Source organism: Streptopelia decaocto (genome assembly GCF_964273445.1).
Source record: "Streptopelia decaocto genome assembly, chromosome: 3".
In the NCBI taxonomy this organism is placed as follows: domain Eukaryota; kingdom Metazoa; phylum Chordata; class Aves; order Columbiformes; family Columbidae; genus Streptopelia; species Streptopelia decaocto.
The window spans coordinates 12,280,406-12,301,670 of NC_138656.1; the positions used below are offsets into that span (position 1 = coordinate 12,280,406).

At 52.0% G+C, this 21,265-nt stretch overlaps 1 protein-coding gene across 2 annotated transcripts; it reads left to right on the forward strand.

The window, feature by feature from the left end:
- Nucleotides 1–397: 397 nt before the first annotated feature.
- On the forward strand, nt 398–21,138 carry PYGB (glycogen phosphorylase B). Of its 2 annotated transcripts, none has more exons than XM_082047257.1 (20): nt 398–756; nt 3,053–3,154; nt 5,167–5,245; nt 6,246–6,349; nt 7,748–7,879; nt 11,372–11,483; nt 12,540–12,622; nt 12,880–13,023; nt 13,367–13,459; nt 13,584–13,730; nt 13,854–14,017; nt 14,365–14,479; nt 15,825–15,926; nt 16,059–16,206; nt 17,430–17,488; nt 17,794–17,935; nt 18,273–18,480; nt 18,895–19,029; nt 19,716–19,782; nt 20,061–21,138. In XM_082047257.1, the coding sequence occupies exons 1-20, from the start codon at nt 514–516 to the stop codon at nt 20,211–20,213; spliced, it is 2,532 nt and encodes an 843-aa protein (XP_081903383.1). In that variant the 5' UTR covers nt 398–513; the 3' UTR covers nt 20,214–21,138. The 2 variants fall into 2 exon arrangements, with proteins under 2 accessions (XP_081903383.1, XP_081903384.1); XM_082047258.1 differs by having other exon boundaries at nt 15,828–15,926.
- The last annotated feature ends 127 nt before the right edge of the window (nt 21,139–21,265 follow it).

The window sequence follows — 21,265 nt, forward strand, 5'->3', positions numbered from 1 at the left end:
ACGAGGTTCTTTTTTTTCTTAACATAATTGGTTACATAAAGCTCTACACTAGGCACCCTTGAAGTTTTAGTTAGTTAGTTCCCTCTATCAATAAGACTCATGAGTGCCCTGATGCCACCCGTCTCCACATGCCATCTGAGCCCCCCACACCATCGCTGTCCGCACATGCCACCCCTGACTCCTCAAGCCATTCCCTAGAGGCCATCCCTGTCCTCACACACCATCCCCATCTCCTCACGCCATCCCGGGTCCCTACACACCATCCCCGTCCCCACCAACCTCGCCCCGCCGCCACCCCAGTCCCGGGCACCAGGATGGGGCAGGGTAGTGACAGCCACCCCCCAGTGTCGGGGTCAGACAGGGCCGGGAGGCCGCTCCCCTCATAGGGGGTCAGGCCGGGCGCCGGCCGTGCGGGGCTCCGCCTCATCTTGGGCAGTGGAGGCGCAGGCGCGGTGGCGTCGGCTGCGGTTGCGGCAGCGGCGGAGCCGGCGGCGGAGCCGGCGGCGAGGGGGGATGGCGGCGCCGCTGAGCGACGGGGAGCGGCGGAAGCAGATCAGCGTGCGGGGGATCGCGGGGCTGGGGGATGTGGCGGAGGTTCGCAAGAGCTTCAACCGCCATCTCCACTTCACCCTCGTCAAGGACCGCAACGTCGCCACCCCCCGGGACTACTACTTCGCACTAGCCCACACGGTGCGTGACCACCTGGTGGGGCGCTGGATCCGCACCCAGCAGCACTACTACGAGCGAGACCCCAAGGTGAGCCCCCACCGGCCCCGCCGCGGCAGCTGCACCTTCCCCATTTCCCCGCGGGGTTCACTGCAGATGTGGCCCACGGCCGTGTCCTTTGCGGGAACCTTGCTGTTGCCGTGTCCTCTTGGGCATAACCACAGCCTTGGCCTCTTACCATGGCTGTGTCCCTTGTGCACCTCACCATGGCTTCTTCCCCATGGGCATTGCCACAGCTGTATCACCTGCATGCACCCTACTGTGGCTTTGTCCCCACAGGCATCACCATGACCAGGTACCTTGTGTGCACCTTGCTGTGGCGCTCATGCACCTCACCATGGCTGCATGTCTATGGGCATTGCCTGGCCATGTCCTTTTCATGCACCTCACCATGGCAGTATCCCCATGGGCCTTGACCCAGCCATGTTCCTTGCACACGTCCTCCCATGGCCGTGTCCTGATGGGCATCACTGTGGCCAGGTCCCTCACACGGTTCACCCCATGGGGTTCACCCCATGGGTTCACCCCATGTGATTCTTTGCAGTCCTTTCCGGATGAGCCTTGCTATAGCCATGTTCTCCCTCAGGCGTCCCCATGACTGTGACTCCCTGCGCCTTGTCACAGCCATGTCCCCTGTGAACCCCCTGTGAGCACGTCCTCACATGAGCCTTGCTGCTGCCAACTCCTCTGCACGCTTCACCATGGCCATGTTCTGCACTCACACTACCGTGGTAGTGTCCCCTGTGGGCATCATCACCTCCACATCTCAGCACATGCCTCAGCACAGCCATGTCTTGGCTTTGCTCCTGCAGAGCCCACAGGCAGCTTGGCTTTGAGGCTGGAGAGGTGTTTCTTGCCTTGTGAAAAGCAGACAAGCTCTCCCAGGTCACCAAACCCTGGGGAGCTGGTAGTTCCCAGGGGACTTGGCCTGCTCCCTCCTCTCCTCCTCACTTGCCAAGTCAGGATGGTGATGCTGGAAACGTTGGGGGCTGCAGGACATTATTCAGCACTTAACTGGAGAGCCCCAGAGGGCAGGTGTATACTAGAAAAGGTGTATACACGCCCAGCATGCAGGCAGCTGCCTCCTTGAGTCAGCTTTTTTCTTGAAGTTATGAATATTGCCTTGACTCAAGAAACAAACTGCACTTTCACACCAGTGTGGCTGCCTGTGCACTGGGAGTTAGGCTGGTGCGTGGAGCTCTCCCTTTTGTCCTTACTCGCACAAATGCACACTGATCCATATTGCTGCATCAGCAGAAGGGATTGTGCAGATCCCATAAAGTCTAAGAGGAGTTTGGAGTGGGTTTGCTTATTCTTCACTGCACTTAGATATTCACTAGAAACATGTCAGGAGACTGAAAAGCACAGAGTATTTGTGCAACTGTGGGATGTTTTCAGTCTTTCTGATTAGCCCCAAGGAACAGATGGATCCTTTCAGACTCCCAGCAGAGGTGTCAGAGTGGGTAATCCTGCTGCTTAGCAGGAAAAGTTCCCACCGATGAAGGAAAGAGATTCAAGGGGAAGCATGATTTTAAGGCAGACTAATGCTCTGTTCAAAATTCCTGTTTGTTTATAAAAATATCTATAGTGATAAATGTGAGCAAGGGCAAAAGTTTGTACAGCCTGCTTTTCATCCAACAAACAGGCTTTCATTAGCATCCATGGCACAGGCACGGCTCCTCTGAAACTTGGAAGGTCACTGCAGAGCAGCCTGTCTTGGCACAGTTGTGTTGGGAACCCTGCCACCTGTGGGACAGTTTATTTGTTCCACAGGGTGAAACCTGTGTGTGAAACTCAACGAGGGGAGGAGGACCTACCCATGCACTGAAAAAAAAAAAAAACCAAAAAAAACCCAAAAAGAACCTCACAGGAAGGTGCCTGGCCCTGAGCCTGACTGCTGTCCATGGGGCTGAGGGCTTGCTCCAGCTTTCAGCAGGCTCTGGATCAGCTTCAGCTCAGCATGGGAAAACTTTAAAAGCTCAGCATAAGCATCACCTCTGCTGAGCTTGATGGTGTATAAATATACCATTCAGCATCCTAGATAATTCTTGCCCTAAGTTAATTAGGGAAACACTTAGCAGGCACTGAGATTTTTCTATAGAAGGCTGTTGGCAGGGAGATGTGTGGCAGAGGGTTGGCTGGCATCCCGTGTGAGAGCCTTCTGAAAAACAAACTGCAGTGCATGGTGTTCAGCAGCAGGCACAAAGAGCCAGTTTGGGAAGACGTCCCTACTCAGGGAAGCATTTGGGTCTGCTCTTAATTTTAAGTGACTTTGTTGAAAGCATAGTTCTGTGCTGTCTGTAAGCGTCTTGCTTTGGCTCCCCAGCGCATTTACTACCTGTCCCTGGAGTTCTACATGGGCCGCACTCTGCAGAACACTATGGTGAACCTGGGCCTGCAGAGTGCTTGTGATGAAGCCATTTACCAGGTAAAGTCTTGTGGGGGTACTGGAGTCCTCCTGAGGAACTGGCCAAACCTTTCCATGCAGAGGGTCAGATGTCTTTATTTCTCAGGGATTCCTCCTAAGGATGTGTTATTTTGAGTAAACAAAGCAAGGCCTGGATCTCTGTTAGTGTTTTTCATCCCCTAGAGAATACCATGGGAGGACCTGGGTTTCCTTGAGAGTTGGAGTATGGCTTTCTCAAACCACTGTTTTCCTGCAGTGGCTGGGAAAATCTAGAAGAGTACCCAGAAAGCACCACCAGTATCCCAAAAGATGAGGCTGCACATAGGAGAGATGATGGTTTATTATGGGAGATGTAGTCTAATGATGGGGGCCTGAAGGGGAAACTACAGCACCAAACCACCAAATTGCAGTTCATACATGCAGGTACACAAGGCACCACAGCAGTGCTGCCAGATAAAAGTGAATCGCTGCTTGAATTAAAACTTTATTGGATGAGTTCAAACAGGAAAAAACATAGCTGAGTACCACCAAGGCAATCAAAAATGCAAGGCCATGCAGCCATCTCTGCGGCAGGACAGTGACCTTTTTGACAGAGTATGAGTTTTTTGGCTTTCTCACCCAAAAGCTCTATCTCCCCTGCTCCTCTTCCCCCCAGCCCTATCGGATTGCTCCGTGTTACACTTTCTAGCAGAAGCTGGGCTTTGTCACCATCTCTCAAAATCAGGTGCTACAATTGTTGATGAAACGCCATGATGAGCACTTTCCCTGCGAAGAGATGGGAAGGCATTTCCAGGGAGGGACCTGACACTTTTCCTGTCTGAGGTGTCGTGCCTTGTAGAGCAAGCTGCCTTTTTTCAGGGAGGATCCCCAAGTCCCCTTGCAAGGTATTTTCCATGTGTGGATTTGGCCTGACATATGCAAGTGGAGGCTTCCCTTGCTCTAGCCTCTGACATGTGGAGATCATCATGACCATTGGCTTAGTTGGGATGGGAGATCTCGTATCTAGCATGGCTCTGTCCATGACAGAATTTGCCTCAGTTTTTATTACCCCCGTCACACTGTGCATGAGGCTTTCCCAGTTTGTTGTGGCAAACTGCTGAAGTGCTGGAAGTGGTTTGGGGAGCAGCTATGGTTTCGGTCTGACTCCTCACTGTCCCCTCTGGCACTGAGGTGAGATCATAGAACCACAGGATGTCCTAAGTTGGAAGAGACCCAAAAGGATCATTGAGTCCAGCTCCTGTCCCTGCATAGGACAGCCCCACAGTTCACACCATGTGTCTGAGGGCATTGTCCAGTCTCTTCTTGAACACTGTCATGCTTGGGGCTTTGACACCTCCCTGGGGAGCCTGTTCCAGTGCTTCACCACCCTCTGGGTGAAGAACCTTTTCCTAATGTCCAACCTAAACCTTCCTCAGCACATCTTCCGGCCATTCCCTTGGGTTCTGTCATTGGCTGCCAGAGAGATCAGCACCTGCCCCTCCTCCTCCCCTTGTGAGGTAGCTGTAGACTGTGATGAGATGTCCTCCAGCCATGGACTCCAGCCAAGGGGCTCAGCGCAGGCCAGACAGGAGCGTAACGGTGAACACTCTGTTAACTAGCTGCCAGAGTGACCATGCCCTTCCTCAAAGACTGGGTGGGCATGAGCAGAAGGGCAGCGCATGAACTGGGGCAGGACTCAGTGGTCCCTTCTGCACTGATCTGGCCCTTTGCTGTCCTGTCTCCAATGGTGAGTTTGGTGGAAATGCCTCCTGGCATGAGGGGCTGCGATGAAACAAGTGTTTTATTTGGGGTCTCTAAGGAAACCTACTTCATGGGAAAGCAATGTTTGATGATGGGCTAAACTGTTTTCTAATTAATTGGACTGCTTGGGACCAGAAGCTGGTGAGATGCTTTGTGAGGAGGGCAGGGTGGGAGGATGCATAAATGCCCATGGGTTTAATTGCCTGTGCTGTGGATTTTCGGAACTGTGTTTGCTCTCCTAGATGAACATCCCCAGCTGTTGACATGTTCTGCTGTGTCTCTTTCCCCAATAGCTGGGTTTGGACTTGGAGGAGCTAGAAGAAATCGAAGAAGATGCTGGGCTGGGAAATGGAGGCCTGGGCCGCCTTGCAGGTAACGGTGGGAGAGTGAAGCCCACTCCTTACACAGAGTGCATGGGGACTGAGGGTGGCCTGGCTGGAGGCTGTCATGGCCTTGCTGCTGGCACCTCAGTGAGACAGCATTCCAACCTCAGCCCTTCAGCAGCTGTTACCTTCCTCCTGCTCCTGGCTGGCCAGAAATGAGTTCCCTGCCTGGGGAGGGCACCAGAGAGATATAGATGTGTAGTCTGCAGCACAGCAGGCAGGGCTGTGGCTGGAAAAGGCTATCTGGAGCCTTTCTGCTCACTCCTCATGAAATCTGCCACTTATCAGAGCTACCCAAACAGCTCTCACATAGGCAGATTGTTGGATACTATTTTATTCTGACTGTCGTAGGATCATAGAATAGTTTGGGTTGGAAGGGACCTTCAAAGGTCATCTAGGCCAACCCCCCTGCCATGAGCAGGGACATATTTACCTAGATCAGGTTGCTCAGAACCCCATCCAGCCTGGCCTTGAATGTTTCCAGAGATGAGGCATCTACCACCTCTCTTTTGTCCTGCAGGACTGCTGGAGATGAGAGCTTCCCAACACAGAGGAAATGCAGGGGCTGATCTTTACCAGAGTTGCCCTGGACTGAGGGCTGAAAGGGTTTGCTTTGAAAGCAATAATAGCAAAGTAGCTGGTGGAGCAGCAAGTTGGGGTCAGAAGCCCTGCTTCATTGGGCAGGCAGTCTCAGAGCAAGGTGTGGGCACCTCAGACAAGTTTAGAAGAGCTCTCACTACAACAAGGCTGAATTTTTTTTTTAATGACCTGTCCTTGTCTCCAATGTCTTTGGGTGCTTGTGGTGGCGCAGCAGGATGTGCATGGGGTCCTGCTGCAGGCTGTCCCCTTCCATCCCTTCTGCATGTGGATTTCCCCTGACAAATATTTCCAGGGGCACTGGTTGTGGCATCTCCTCACCCCTGTGCACAGCACACCGTAGCACATGTGGGTGAGGTTCCTTGCAGAGTGACTATGCTCTGTTCTTCCAGCTTGCTTCCTGGACTCCATGGCCACGCTGGGGCTGGCAGCATATGGCTACGGCATCCGCTATGAGTTTGGTATCTTCAATCAGAAGATTGTTGATGGCTGGCAGGTACATTGACAAACTCAAGTCATGCTTTCTCTGTCTGTTTTATGTTGTGGTGGCCACCTCTGCCTGTGGACAAGCCCTGGCCACACAAACAGCACTGAAGTACTTTGAGCTGTCCATAAACTGGGCATTTGAGCCCATCACCTGGTGCCAAATGGGCTGTCACCTCCTACCACTTGTGCTGACCCCAGGGCTCTGACCATCTGAGCAAAGAGAAGTAATGAAGATGCTGGGGGGTGCATGTGTGGCTGGAGCTCACCCATGGCCATGTGCAAGCTCATCCATGCCAGTCACCAACCCAGCAAGATGGTGCTGAAGCTGAGCCCTCAGGGCTTGGCTGGGACCAGAGGTCTCACTGCCAAGGGCTCCACAGCACCGCTGCAACAATGCCCAAGTCCCGTCCAGCGTGGCAGTGAGTGGGCAAGGAGTCAGGCTGACGATGGAGATGTGGCCAAACACCTCATGAAAGTGCCTGGTGGAGTTTGAACTTGACAGAACACATGCAAGTGCCAGGGTTGCTGCTGCTCCTGCAGGTTTCCTGGGAGACTGGCAGCAGAGGCTTAAACAGGGACTCTCCCGTTAAGTTAAAATTGGCTAAAAAACTGCTCCAGCTGGGGCAGTCTTCCTTAGTGTATGTCTGGAAATGCTTCTAAGCATAAAAGACCTTTTTTTCCCTCTAAAGTAGCTCTCCTTAAGTCAGGGAGGGTGAGAGGATTGTTTTTTCCTCTTTCCCCATAAAGAAGCTGCAGTGCTAGGCCCTATAAATGGTGAAAAGAGGGAAAAAAAAGCATCCGCTGTAATTGCCTTAATGTGACTTTAAAAAGAATGGGTGATGGCAATGCTGGGTCATGGCTCTGACTTTCCCCACCTGGCAGAGCAGCACCTGCAGGCACAGAGCATCTCTCCCAGTGCCTCGGACCCTCTGGTTTCTGGTGCACACCTACCTCCGTGGCTCTGCTGAATTCACTTCACTCGCATTGAGGAGAAGAGAAATCCTCTCTGGAAGAGGGCAGAGCAGTTAGTAAGATCTGGGTTACAGGGGGTGGTTTGTGGCCAGGAACAGCATCAATGAGCTTCTAGGGAACCACATCCCACATATCCCACTATCATGGTGAAATTGGATGTAAAGGCCTTGAGACAGACTGAATGCAGCCATCTGTGCTGGGTGGTTTAAACCTGTACAGGTCTGCAAAGCCAATAGAGGCTGTTTTATTTATACCAGCTGGGATGTAGTCATCCATGTTTTGAAAAGCCCAGCTGTCCTCTAGAGGCCTCTGCATATCCATTTTTAAAGCCAGCTTACTAAAGCTTTGCTTTTAAACTGACCTCCCTTTGGAGAGCCTAGTTCATCTGTCACTTGGAGAAACAAGCCATCACTTGAACCCCGTTTGCCTCTTGCAGGTGGAGGAGGCTGATGACTGGCTACGCTATGGCAACCCCTGGGAGAAAGCTCGCCCCGAGTACATGCTCCCCGTGCATTTCTATGGTCGCGTAGATCACACCTCTGAGGGTGTGAAGTGGGTCGACACACAGGTACTAACATCTCTCTGGGTGCTGGGCTGGGGGAGGATGGGCCAAGGTAGCTTGGAGAGGGAGAGTCTGTCCCTGGGTTACCTGAGGTGGTCAGAATTTGCTTCTCTCTCCATCTGGCAACACTCACTCTGCTACCCATACAAAGGTGACTTGGTTGGCTATGGCTGCAGCAGGATTTGAGGAAAAAGAGGGATGATCATAGAATCATAGAATAGTTTGGGTTGGAAGAGACCTTCAAAGCTCATCTAGTCCAAGCCCCCTGCAACGAACAGTGAAATCTTCTACTAGATCAGGTTGCCCAGAGCCGGCATCCAGCTGGGCTTTGAATGTTTCCAGGGATGGGGCATCTACCGCCTCTTTGGTCAACCTGTTCCAATATTTTACCACCTTCATTGTAAAAAATCTCTTCCTCTTGTCGTGATATTTGGTCACTGCTGTAACTTCAGATCAGTTGGGGCCTCCTTCTCTACTCATTTCCAGGGCGCAGCCCTACAGTCTTGCATGGATTTATGTTGGCAGAGGGTGATATCCCTGGCAGCTGTGTCAGTCTCCTTCAGCACTGTTCCTGGTTACCACTCACTCAAATCCAGTGTTTTTGCAGGTGTTTCTGGTTCTGCTGCTGTGGGTAGAGATTAATCTTGTGGGGTGGCCGTGGGTGTTTAATGCCTGTGATCAGAATAAGTTCTTTTCCAGAGCAGCCTGATGTGGAAAGTGCTGTCAGGGGAGGCTGGTGCCATGGTTTCAAGTCTCCAGTCTGCCTGGAGGGCTTGTTTTGTGGCTGAGGAAGGCAAGCTTTAAAGAGGCACAGATTTATTAAGGGAACTGAAGATGTTTCTGCTTCTCCTGTCTAAGCACTGCCCAGGTTGGAGGAAGGAAAGACTACGAATTTCTCTGGGATTCAGGATCATGACCGAGCCTTGTTCCCATGATGTTCAAGGTCTCTCAGCCTGATAAGTGAACTCTGTCCATCTGAGGGCGCACTGTCATAAAGCCAAGACATTCTCTTCAGTGCCAAGAGCTGAAGCTCAGTTGCAGTGTCACCCACTCAGAGGAGAAATAAAATGTCCTTTTCCAGGGACCCTAGTTGTGGAAGGCTGTGCAGTGACCAAGGCCATTTCTAGGACATGCAGTGCAGAGGTTCAACACCACAGCTCCATAAGCAGCATGAAGGCACCGTGCCAGAGCTCTCTGGGGAAGCAGACCCATGGATCAAGTGCCATTGTCTTTCAATGTGCTCCTTTTCTGACCCTGGCGGTAGTGCAGGGTTTCAGGGATCCCAAGCAGTGCAGTGGAAACACTCCTTCCCAAAAGGAAGTGAATTTTCAGATAGTGGCATTAAGGGAACAAGTTAGAAAGGCTCAAAAAAGCCAAAGATGTAGTCTCCAAATACAGCGTTGCTCAGTTCATGTAATGTGCAGCCAGTCCTGTGGCTCAGGCAGGGCAGGTTTTCTGCCTGCTTCCATGTTCAGAGCTTCTAATAGCAGCTTTGACTGCCTGAGCTTTTGCTGATTCTCCCCAGTGGGGACGTGTTGCCGACACCAGCATGAAGAGGCTGTTCAGGGCTAACATGCTGATCTGCCTGGCTTTTCCGTGCCTTGTGAGCACGGCTCCTTCAGTTCTCTGCTGCCTCTCACTTCTTCAAGAAGCATTTGGACAACAAGCTCAGACACATGGTGTGAATTTTGGGATGGTCCTGTGCAGGGACAGGAGTTGGACATGATGATCCTTGTGGGTCCCTTCCAGCTCAGGACCTTCTATGATTCTGTGATCTTTGCTTGGGGACAGCTTCTGGCTGCTGTGCCAGTGCACGCTGACTTGTTCAGGAGGATACTGGCTCCTTTTGCCAGTGTAAGAGAGGCAGCCCCATGCTGCAGCATCTGGGCCTTGTGCTGCAAGCACCATTCAGCTCTGCTGGCATAAGCCCTCAGCTTCTTTGCTCCAGGCTGATATCAGGGTGCCGCACCTCACTGCTCAGCAGGTCTGAGGACATGCAGATGTTGACACAGCAGTGAGCTGGAGCACACAAACTTGGAAGCACACCCATGCGTTGCCTGGCTAGTTTAATCTGAGCTGGGAGACCCAGTATTATGCCCTGTAGCCATGTGTGCAGCACCCTGATGCTTAAGAGTCATCTGTAGCATCATTGCCGACCCCATGCAATGCTACAGGCTCAGGAAAGAGTGGCTGGAAAGCTGCCTGGAAGAAAAGGATCTGGGGGTGTTGATTGACCGCAGCTGAATATGAGCCAGCAGTGTGTGCCGGTGGCCAAAAAGGCCAACAGCATCCTGGCTTGTATCAGGAACAGTGTGGCCAGCAGGACTAGAGAAGTGATTGTGCCGCTGTACTCGGCACTGGTGAGGCCCCACCTCAAATACTATGTGCAGTTTTGGGCCCCTCGCTGTAGGAAAGACAATGAGGTGCTGGAGAGAATTCAGAGAAGGGCAACAAAGCTGGTGATACGTCTGGAGCACAAGTCTGATGAGGAGCAACTGAGGGAACTGGGGCTGTTTAGACTGGAGAAAAGGAGGCTGAGGGGAGACATCACTGTCTACAACTACCTAAAAGGAGGTTGTAGCATGGAGGGTGTTGGTCTCTTCTCCCAAGTAGCAAGTGACAGGACAAGAGGAAATGACCTCAAGTTGCACCAGGGGACGTTTGGATTGGATATTGGGGAAAAGTTCTTGCTGGAAAGGGTTGTCAGGCATTGGAACAGGCTGCCCAGGGAAGTGGTGGAGTCACCTGGGGGTGTTTAAAAGGCTCATAGATGAGGTTCTTAGGGACACAGTTTAGTGCCAGTGTTAGGTTAATGGTTGGACTCAGTGATCTTGAGGGTCTCTTCCAACCAAAATGATTCCATGATTCTATGATATGTAGACTGCATTAATAGTTGTGCACTCAAGTTCAGTTTGGGTGCCGGCGATCTCAGTGGATTTACCCAGGCAGGTTCAACAAACCTTGAACATTGGATGGATTGCCCTGGGAATGGTGCTGCAGTGGTAGGGTTTGGTCCTGGCAGGCTGCAGAAGGCTTACAGACAGGTTTCAGGCTGTGGAGCTTATCTCAGATGGAAACACAAAGGTCTCAGCTGCTCTGGTCCTACCCCAGCATAGATAATGTTGTTGTGGCCAGCTGAGGATGCTGGCAGTGCTCTGGTGAATAACTAATAAGTATGCCAGTTGGTATAGGAAGGTCAGCAGGTTGCTTGCAAATCTCTTTTACATTTCATTGGTGGGCTTGTAACTCCAGTTTGCCAGTAAAGCTCCAAACAACTCTGCTTCTCCTATAAATGCTTTGCCAGTGGGTGCTGGAAGTGCCCATGATAGCAGGGAAGTCTGTGAAGCTTAGCGGGTGTATTTTAGTGAGGTGAGATTCTTACCACTGCCAGGATTTGTCTGTGTCCTCTGGATTCTTCCTGCAGAGGCTTCAGCCAATTTCCCACCTTCTTTGAGGCCACCATGCTGCTAATCAGAGGGGAATACTGTTCTTTTGCAGGTTGTCCTTGCAATGCCTTATGACACGCCAGTGCCTGGATACAAGAACAACACTGTAAACACCATGAGGCTGTGGTCTGCAAAAGCACCCAATGACTTCAACCTCCAAGAGTGTAAGTGCCATCCCTCCCTGGCCTCTCTTCTGGCCAGACTGGGACATGGTTGTCCTGGTGTGCACAGCACCTGGCACCACACTGTCTGACCTGCTTTATCCATGCCTCCTGGCCACCTCCAAAACACAGCGCTGTGTGTGCATCCATGGATCACGCTACCTCCACCCACTTCCAGAGCCCTCGTGCACCAGGACACCCATCCATCCTCCTTCGATCCCCATTGTGCTTATCATGCTCTCAAAATCTGCCCTGTGGCTTCCCCAAGTGATGGACCACCTGCCACTGCGCTCCCCACATCACCAAATGAGCTGCAAACCCACACCTGCCACGGAGGGTCATTTCTGTGCAGCATCATCCCTTAGTGCTGAAGGACAAGAGCAGCACAGCCCACCTTAACTGTTGTTTTCCTTTGAGTCTACGTGTGACCTCTCTAGTGCATTTTTCAGACTCTAATTGTAGTGCTGCAGAGCAGGTACAGGACAACTAACATATCAAATGTCAGTGCTTGGCTGTTACGAAGGGGAAGGTTTTAGACTTGCCTGATTTGATTTACTCTTCAGCACATAGATGTGTGTCCAAGCAGCAATGCCAGCAGAACGTTTGTGGGATGAGGGATGATGGCTCTCGAGTCCTCATAATGTCTGCTCAATTATTGACTGGCAGCTGCAAGCTGAGTTTCAGATGAGCCTTTTGTACACTTTAGGAGTTGAATGTGATTGTGGTCTTTGTACTTTGTTGCACTCCCCCATTTCTCCTTAGTCCTTAAATGAAATGGCTTCCTTCTTTTCAACTTCTCTAGCTGCTGTCTGTCTTCAGTTTCTGTCTGTCCTTCCTGACATGTGTGTCTTGAGAAACTGCATGGACAGCTGCCTTTCTTTTAGCCCATCTTCTGTCTCTCTGGTGCCTTTCACATATGTACATTCCCACTGATATTCCACTAATACCAGCCTGAATGTTCCTATTACAAATCTCTTTATGAGGAAAAGCACAATGTCAGGGACCTGCCTGACTCTTGACATCTGCTGCAGTGCCATGTGTATTTCTGTCTTGCTCCAGTCAACGTGGGTGACTACATCGAGGCAGTGTTGGACAGAAACCTGGCAGAAAACATATCCAGAGTCCTGTACCCAAATGACAACGTAAGTGACTCTCTTGCCTCTCTTCCCAGCTGCATGGGATCTTCCTCCCTGTAGTTGTATTGCCTTGTTTGCAAGCACTGGAACGTGATGGCCACGTGATGTTTATTGTTCTGGTTTGTTGATTTTTAATACAAGAGATTGGCCCCATAAGTCTCAATGAACAGACACAGCTTTACCGGTTCCAGAGGGGCTCTGCTGACTGATGGCAGCTGGGGATGGCGGCTGCAGCACTGATGGCTGTGGTCTCCCACTTGCAGTTCTTTGAAGGCAAGGAGCTGCGGCTGAAACAGGAATACTTTGTGGTGGCTGCTACCCTCCAAGACATCATCCGCCGCTTTAAGTCCTCCAAGTTTGGCTGTCGAGACCCTGTGAGAACATGCTTTGAAACCTTCCCAGACAAGGTGAGTTTGTGGGCAGAGAGGGTCTGGGGGTGTTTCAGCCAGACCTGCCTATCATGAGGGAGAGCAGGATGCTCAAGACGAAGTGGAGGCATGTATACCAAGACCCTGGCAGTTTGGTTTGGAAAACAGGTGATCTCCAGGCCTATTTTCCCTGAAAAAAACTTGCAATTTGGAAGAATACTTGCAAAGGTTGAATAGCTCTGTTCCTGCAAGCTCTGTGTAAGGGGTGTGAGCCATGAGAAGAGGTCTGGGGCTGACCATCGCCCCAGCCCTGCGCTTGCGGGACACTGTCACAGTCCTGTCAGTCATTGCCAGATCTGAACCCAGCAAGTCTCTGTTACAGGTGGCTATTCAGCTAAATGATACCCACCCTGCCTTGTCCATCCCAGAGCTCATGCGGATCCTGGTGGATGTGGAGAAAGTGGATTGGGACAAGGTAAGCATAGCTGGGAGGTCTGTGCTGGACCTTGCAGGGACAAGAGCTGCTGTCCTGACCTCACATGGGATTTCCCTTCCCCTCGGGACCTGGGCACATGTGTGTTAACTTGTCTGTACTGCAGGCCTGGGAGATCACCAAGCGGACCTGCGCATACACCAACCACACTGTCCTGCCTGAAGCCCTGGAGCGCTGGCCAGTCTCCATGTTTGAAAAGCTGCTGCCACGTCACCTAGAGATCATTTACGCCCTCAACCAGATGCATCTGGATGTAAGGGACTGGGCTGGTCACAGGCTGTGGGAACTCTGGGGCATCTTGATCTGGCTGCCTTTAGGATGGAAATGTTGCTATGTCCTATGGCTGGGTTGCTAATGTCCCTCTTTCTGCCTCCAGCGCGTGGCAGCTCTCTACCCAGGGGACATTGACCGTCTCCGGAGGATGTCAGTAATCGAGGAAGGAGACTGCAAACGTATTAACATGGCACATCTCTGTGTGATTGGCTCCCACGTGGTCAATGGCGTGGCCCGCATCCACTCTGACATTGTGAAGAACTCCGTGTGAGTTGGGCGACACCCAAGGCACCATCTCCACTCACTGGGCTTTGCCTGCAAGCCTAGGGGGCTAGCTGAAGCCATCAGGTGTCAATATCTGCTTTGGTTGTTTTGCTGGGCTCAGCAGGCTTGGGAGATGGTCTCATTTGCATGCAAGGTCTACCTCATCTCCCTTTGGGGCTGGTAGAACCCTTGGAAATTATGACTGAGGAAGGGGGTGAGAGGCAGCACAGAGAGTTCATATATGTTACAGGGAGATCTGCAGTGATGGCCCTGAGTCAGGAGCAGAAACAGGGGGGCCCAGTTGAAGCTCTGAGTGGTGGTGGGTGGTTCATAGCTCCCCGGTGTTCCAGGTTCAAGGATTTCTATGACCTGGAGCCAGAGAAGTTTCAGAACAAGACAAATGGGATCACACCAAGGCGCTGGCTCTTGCTGTGCAACCCGGGACTGGTGGACGTTATTGCTGAGGTGAGTTGCAAGCATCTGAAGTGAGAGGCTCAGTGTGATCTGTTTGCCTCTGATCACTTCTTCATGTGGTCTGATCAGACCTGAGGCAAAAGCCTGGCGGGTGCGAGTGAAGACAGCCTGGGAGGAGCATGTCTGTGGCACGTGACAGTGTGAGATTGGTTGGGTTTTAAAGTCAGTGATGAAGAGTTGGCCAAAAACGTTGCAGAAATTTGGATCTGTTTCCCTGCTGGAAAGCAGCATTGTGGAGAGGGACCTGGGAGTCGTGGTGGACAACAGGTTGACCATGAGGCAGCAATGTGCCCTTGTGGCCAAGAAGGCCAACAGAATACTGAGGTGCATTAGGAAAAGTGTCACCAGCAAGTTATCCTCCCCCTCTACTCTGCCCTGGTGAGGCCCGTCTGCACCTCTGTGTCCAGTTCTTGGCTCCCCAGTTTAAGAAGGACAAGGAATTACTGGAGAAAGTCCAGTGGAGGGCTACAAAGATGATATGGGGTCCAGAGCATCTTTCTTATGAGGAAAGGCAGGTCTGTTCAGCCTGGAGAAGAAAAGGCTGAGAGGGGACCTTATTTATGCTTACAAATATCTTAAGGGTGGGTGTCAAGAGGATGGGACCAGACTCCTTTCGGTGGTGCGCAACAACAGAGTGAGGGGCAACAGGCACAGATGGAAACACAGGAGGTTCCATCTGAAAATGAGGAGAAACTTCTTTACTTTGAGGGTGACAGAGCACTGGAACAGGCTGCCCAGAGAGGTTGTGAAGTCTCCTTCTCTGGAGACATTCAAAACCCGCCTGGACACATTCCTGTGCAATCTGCTCTGGTGAACCTGCTTTAACAGGTGAGTTGGACTAGATGATCTCCCGAGGTCCCTTTCAGCCCCAACCATTCTGTGATTCCGTGAGTCTCTGCAAAAGCATTCAGTTTCACAGGCACAAAGGAGCTCACTTGGAGCTGAAGCCCCAGTTCTGTCTCCTTTGTTTATCAGTCCCTTTAGCATAGGTTTTTGCTCCAGACCATGGCTGAAAAACGTTCTGCAATTAAACATACCTCAGTGTCCCACCCATCAGTTTTACAGCTGCCAGGAGGCCCTGGTACATGTGCATACATCTCTCTCTAGAGCTCCTTGAGAGAGAGGGACTTGTTTGGGTATTTGCAAGTGTCCTATTTCCCCTGTACCTTTGGGCTCCCTGAAGAAGGGGACACAGAAGAAACTGTGTCCCCTTTCCTGGCCAGAGTACTTCTTCCATTTCCCAGTGGGACTGGGGAATCTTGTTGGGGAAGCACAGTTGTGGACTGGGTGAGGTGTCTCATGGATGGGACATCCCTCTCTTGGTTTGTTCTTTTAGAAGATCGGAGAAGACTTTATCACAGATCTGAGCCAGCTGAAGAAGTTACTGGATTTCATCAACAATGAGACTTTTATCAGGGATGTGGCGAAAGTCAAACAGGTAGCATGCACAGGAGGTGGGGTAGGGGAAAGAAGCTAAAGGCACCATACTCCCAGGGACATCCCAGCAGCAAATACTTCTGCTGCAAGGCCTGGGGACCCACGCATGTTCCTCATCAGATTTTCTTGCCAGGAGAACAAGCTGAAGTTTGCAGCCTACTTGGAGGAGAAGTACAAGGTCAAGATCAATCCTTCGTCCATGTTTGATGTTCAAGTCAAGCGAATCCATGAATACAAGCGGCAACTGCTGAATTGCCTGCATGCTATCACCCTCTACAACCGTAAGTCCTGCCTGGCCTGTTAGTCAAAGGGTGTCCCACCAGCCTCTCACTGCCAGGGTTCCCACGTAAAAGCGTGCCAGCTGGTGGCCAAGGACTCCTGCACCTAGCTCTGTCCTATCATGAAGGGCTTCTCTCCAGGAGGGAAGACAGGGAGTGTGAAGGGTTGTACAGAGCTCTGAGGAAAAGGTCACAGCTCACGTCTCTAGTCCAGCTGGGTCCCAGGGCCCAGGCAACTCCCACACCTATACTGCAGGTGTTAGGACTAACTGGAGAAAGCTAAGAGGGGACCTTATTTATGCTTATAAATATCTAACTAACAAGTTAAAATCCCACTTTCTGTTGTATGCTTTGGTTCTCTACCCATTCCCAAAGGGAGGCAAGTCATTGGAGCCCCGCACTGAGCTGGCTTGAGCTCTGAGGACCATAAACCAGCAATATGTCCGTGCGGTCAAGAAGGCCAGTGGTACCTGGGGTGCATTAGGAAAAGCGTTACCAGCAGGTTGAGGGAGGTTATCCTCCTCTGCCCTGGTGAGGCTGTGTCTGGAGTACTATATGCAGTTTGGGGCTCTTCAGCTTAGAAAGGCCAAGGAATTCCTCAAGAGAGTCCAGCAGAGAGCTACAAAGATGATTACGGGCCTGGAACATTTTTCTTATGAGGAAAGAACTGAGAGAGCTGGGTCTGTTCAGTGTGGAAAAGAGAAGGCTGAGAGGGGATCTTATCAATGCTTATAAATATCTCAAGGGTGGGTGTCAGGAGGATGGGAACAGATTCCCAGTGGTGCCCAATGACACGATGAGGGGCAGTGGGCACAGACTGAAACACAGGAGGTTCCGTCTGAAAAAGAGAAGAAACTTATTTACTTTGAGGGTGACAGAGCATTGGAACAGGCTGCCCAGAGAGGTTGTGGAGTCTGCTTTTCTGGAGACATTCAAAACCCACCTGGACACATTCCTGTGTGATCTGCTCTGGGTGAACCTGCTTTGGCAGGAGTTTGGACTAGATGATCTCCAGAGGTCCCTTCTAATCCCAACCATTCTGTGATCCTGTGACTTTGCAGCCCGTTTTGCCTAGCACAGCTCTGGCAGATGTCTGGTCGGGTATTAGGGTCTTACGGGTTTGTTGAGTCCATGTGACATGGGCTAGAATCCCAGCCCACCTCTGAGGCATGCAATAAAACTCTGCTTTATTTTCACTTCAACTGTCTTATGTGCTGCTCTTTAAGGCATCAGAAGCAATCCATCCGAATCGTTTGTGCCCAGGACTATTATGATTGGAGGAAAGGTAACAAGCGTTCCAGACTCGGTGTGTGCATGGCTCAATGTGGATGTGGGGAAGGTGGTGTCCTCTTTCTGTGGCTTTGCCAGGCCTGCTGTAGGTTAGACAGCATGTGTATCTACTGGTGGGTTCTTCAGGGACCAGTTTCGTGAACTAATGAGACTGAACAAGGTCCCATCACTCTTTCCCTGTGGCTCAAGACTTCTCCCAGTAGGGTGTTTTTGTCCCTGTGAAAAGCAGACGTGAGGACCTACTCTGGCACCTCTCCCTTTCTTAAAAGCCTTTACTGTTTCTGGGTTGCTCTTCTTCAGGCAGCCCCTGGCTACCACATGGCCAAGATGATCATCAAACTCATCACGTCCATCGGTGAGGTCATCAACAACGATCCCTATGTGGGCGACAGGCTCAAGGTCATCTTCCTGGAGAACTATCGGGTATCCTTGGCTGAGAAGGGTATGTCTGGTCTTGTGTGAGCATATATCAGGAGCGGGGAATGTCCCAGCTGAGCCCACAAACTCACTGGCCTGAGAGACTGTCATGGCAGGTCCCCTGGCTGTGTCTTAGGAAGGGCCTGAGGGCCCCACACAGGACAGGAAGCCACCTCATGCATCTGCATGAGGTTGTGGCAGGGTTGAGCCTGGCTCTGGCCCAAGAGCTGCATTCTTTGGGCTGAGGTTGAGGTCAGCGGCGCCACTAGCAGATGCCCAGGGTTGTTTTGCATGCCTGGGGCCAGGTTGTGGGGAGCTGCAGAATGCCAAGGATTAACTCTTACTTCTCTTGCATCTGGCAGTGATCCCAGCAGCGGATCTCTCCCAGCAAATCTCCACAGCTGGAACGGAGGCCTCAGGTACAGGCAACATGAAGTTCATGGTGAATGGAGCCCTTACCATTGGTACCATGGATGGGGCCAACGTGGAGATGGCTGAGGAGGCAGGCGAAGAAAACCTCTTCATCTTTGGCATGCAAGTGGAGGATGTGGAGGCCCTGGATCGCCAAGGGTTAGTCCTGGGGAGAGCCCAGTGTGTGCCAGGGCTTGTCAAACAGAGATAAAAGTCCCAGCTCTGGCAGGGAGAGCCATGATCTCTGGGAAGGACGCTCTCCTCCCTGGGCAGCTCAAAGCAGGGGGCTGGAGGCTGACTCCACTGTGGGTTGGTTGGTGGATGGTCTGTCAAGGATGCAGCCCAAGCAGAGTGGCTGAGAACAGGACATGAGCCTGGGTACAAAGTGTTTCAGGCACTGTGACTGGTCTCAAAGCCACTAGCAAGGTGTTGTGACGAACACAACCCCAGGAACAAGGCTATGTCACCCTCCTTGCCTGCCTTCCCTGCCCCAGATATCACAGGTCCTGCTCTCTGGGTGCTGGGCCCCCAGGGCAAGGATCAGTCCCTACAGCCTATCTCTGCTGGATACAGGTACAATGCACGGGCATACTATGAGCGCCTGCCAGAGCTGCACCAGGCTATTGACCAGATCAGCAGTGGTTTTTTCTCCCCTCAAGACCCCGGTTGCTTCAGGGATGTAGTGAATATGCTCATGTACCATGACAGGTGAGTCCTGGCAAGCATCATCCCCCATTGGTGGGCTGCTCTCAGCTTACCCAGGTCTCCTTCCCTGCTGGCCTGAGTGCCCCTGCACAAGGGCTCAGCCCTGTCTGCCTACATGAAGGTCTGTGCTGCCTGCTCCTACCAGCCTGGGACCCTGTAGCAGGCAAACCCTAGCCCTGGCAGTTTTGGGCACCACAGTATGAAAAGGATATAAAGTTACTGGAGAGGGTCCATAGGAGGGCCACAAATTGGTGAAGGGTTTAGAGGGGCAGCCATATGAGGAGCGGCTGAAGTCACTTGGCTTGTTCAACCTGGAGGCCTCATCATGGTCTACAGTTTCCTCACAAGGAACGGAGGAGGGGCAGGCGCTGAGCTCTTCTCTCTGGTGACCAATGACAGAACGCAAGGGAATTGCAGGAAGATGTGCCAGGGGAGGTTTAGGTTTGACATTAGGAAAAGGTTCTTCTCCCAGAGGGTGGTGGAGCACTGGAACAGGCTCCCCAGGGAGGTGTCACAGCCCCAAGCCTGACAGTGCTCAAGAAGCAATTGGACAATGCCCTCAGACACATGGTGTGAATTTTGGGGTTGTCCTATGGAGGGACAGGAGTTGGGACTTGATGGTGTTTGTGGGTCCCTTCCAACTCAGAACATTCTATGATTCTATGGCTTTACTCTGCTTTGGATTTCAGGTTTAAGGTGTTTGCCGACTATGAGGCCTACATTAAATGCCAAGGCCAAGTGGACCAGCTGTTCATGGTAAGAACTGCTCCTACCAAGGAGGGGGGGACACAGGTGTCCATGGCCATGGCAACATAGCAGGGATGCTGCAGGGAGCTGGGACAGCATGCCCCCTAAGAGCCATTCTTCAGCCACTGTATGGTGTGAGCATGGGAGGCAGGTTTTGCTGCTTTGGCAGCCCCACACCACAGCATTTAAACCAGCCAAGTGTGCACAGCCAGTGCCTTTGCAAGGCTGCGAGGCAGGACGGAGCTGGGTGAGGGACTGACTGCTGACATGGTCTCTCCTCTTTCCAGGACCCCCGGGAGTGGACTAAGAAAGTCATCAGAAACATTGCATGCTCAGGCAAGTTCTCCAGTGACAGGACCATCAAGGAGTATGCCCGAGACATCTGGGGTGTGGAACCATCTGCCACAAAAATCCCCCCACCCAACCTCCCCCGGGATTGATGCGAGCACAGAGGGAAGAAGGGATGGCTTCTCAGCCCAGGAGCCCTCACCTGCATTTCACCACCAGCCAGATGGGTTCTGCTCTGCAGAAACAAGGCCTTTCCCTCAGGGGGCTGGAAAAATGCTTAGGAGCCCTGACTGAGGAAGAGGAGCTGGCAGAGAGGAGAAAGGACCCTGTGTTTGTACCCTTGTATCCAGCCTGCATGTGCTGCATAGTGCTTTTAGTGAGATGACCACAGATAAGTCCTCCAAAGCTGTACTCCATGCTTAACAAGGGCTTTCCAACTAAATCCTCCCTCATTCCCTGCATGCAGGCTGGCCTGGCCTCCTTGACCCTGCCCCACAGGCAGGTTTAGCCAACAGAAGAGTGTGTCTTGCATCCTCCTCCAGTGAGTCTGCCAGCCCCAAAGCCAGAGGAGGGAGAGGCCACTGTCTGCCACTCTGGTCACCCCCTTCCCCAGTAGCACCTAGAGAAGGTGGGGCTGGCTCCAGTGCAGGTGCCAATATCAAATGCTATTAATATGTGCCGCAAGAAGGAGAGAGTGCCTGGGATCGGCAGCTTCCCTGCCACACAGCTTGCTGTAGCTTCCTCCCATGCCTTTTTGTTAACTAAAAGCCCAGTAACGAAGCCACTCCAGGCATTTTTAGCCTACACACCTGCATGGAAAGGGTTGTACCTGCCCCTGCCAGCTGTGTGGCTGACCCTGGTAGGCCTACAGGCTCTTGGCTCTCCAGGCACAGCTGTATGCTGGGTGCTACCCAGGGGGTGAACATGTATCACAGCTCTTGCATCCTTCCACAGCTGAGTCATGCTGTCCCATGTATCCCTCCCAGTGCTGGGGTCAAAATTTAACACCTGTAGTGCACCAGTACTCCCCTGTGTGACACCAACTCATTAAAACAACCACAACACTTGCAGGTTTGACTTTGCAGTGACTTGTGACTACTCTATGCCTGTGGGTTCAGGGTGCAATAAGTTCAGGCCGTAACACCTGAAGCCATGCTGGCCTTCCCCAGCTGTGGCTTCATGGGATGTGGTCCTCAGCAGCTGG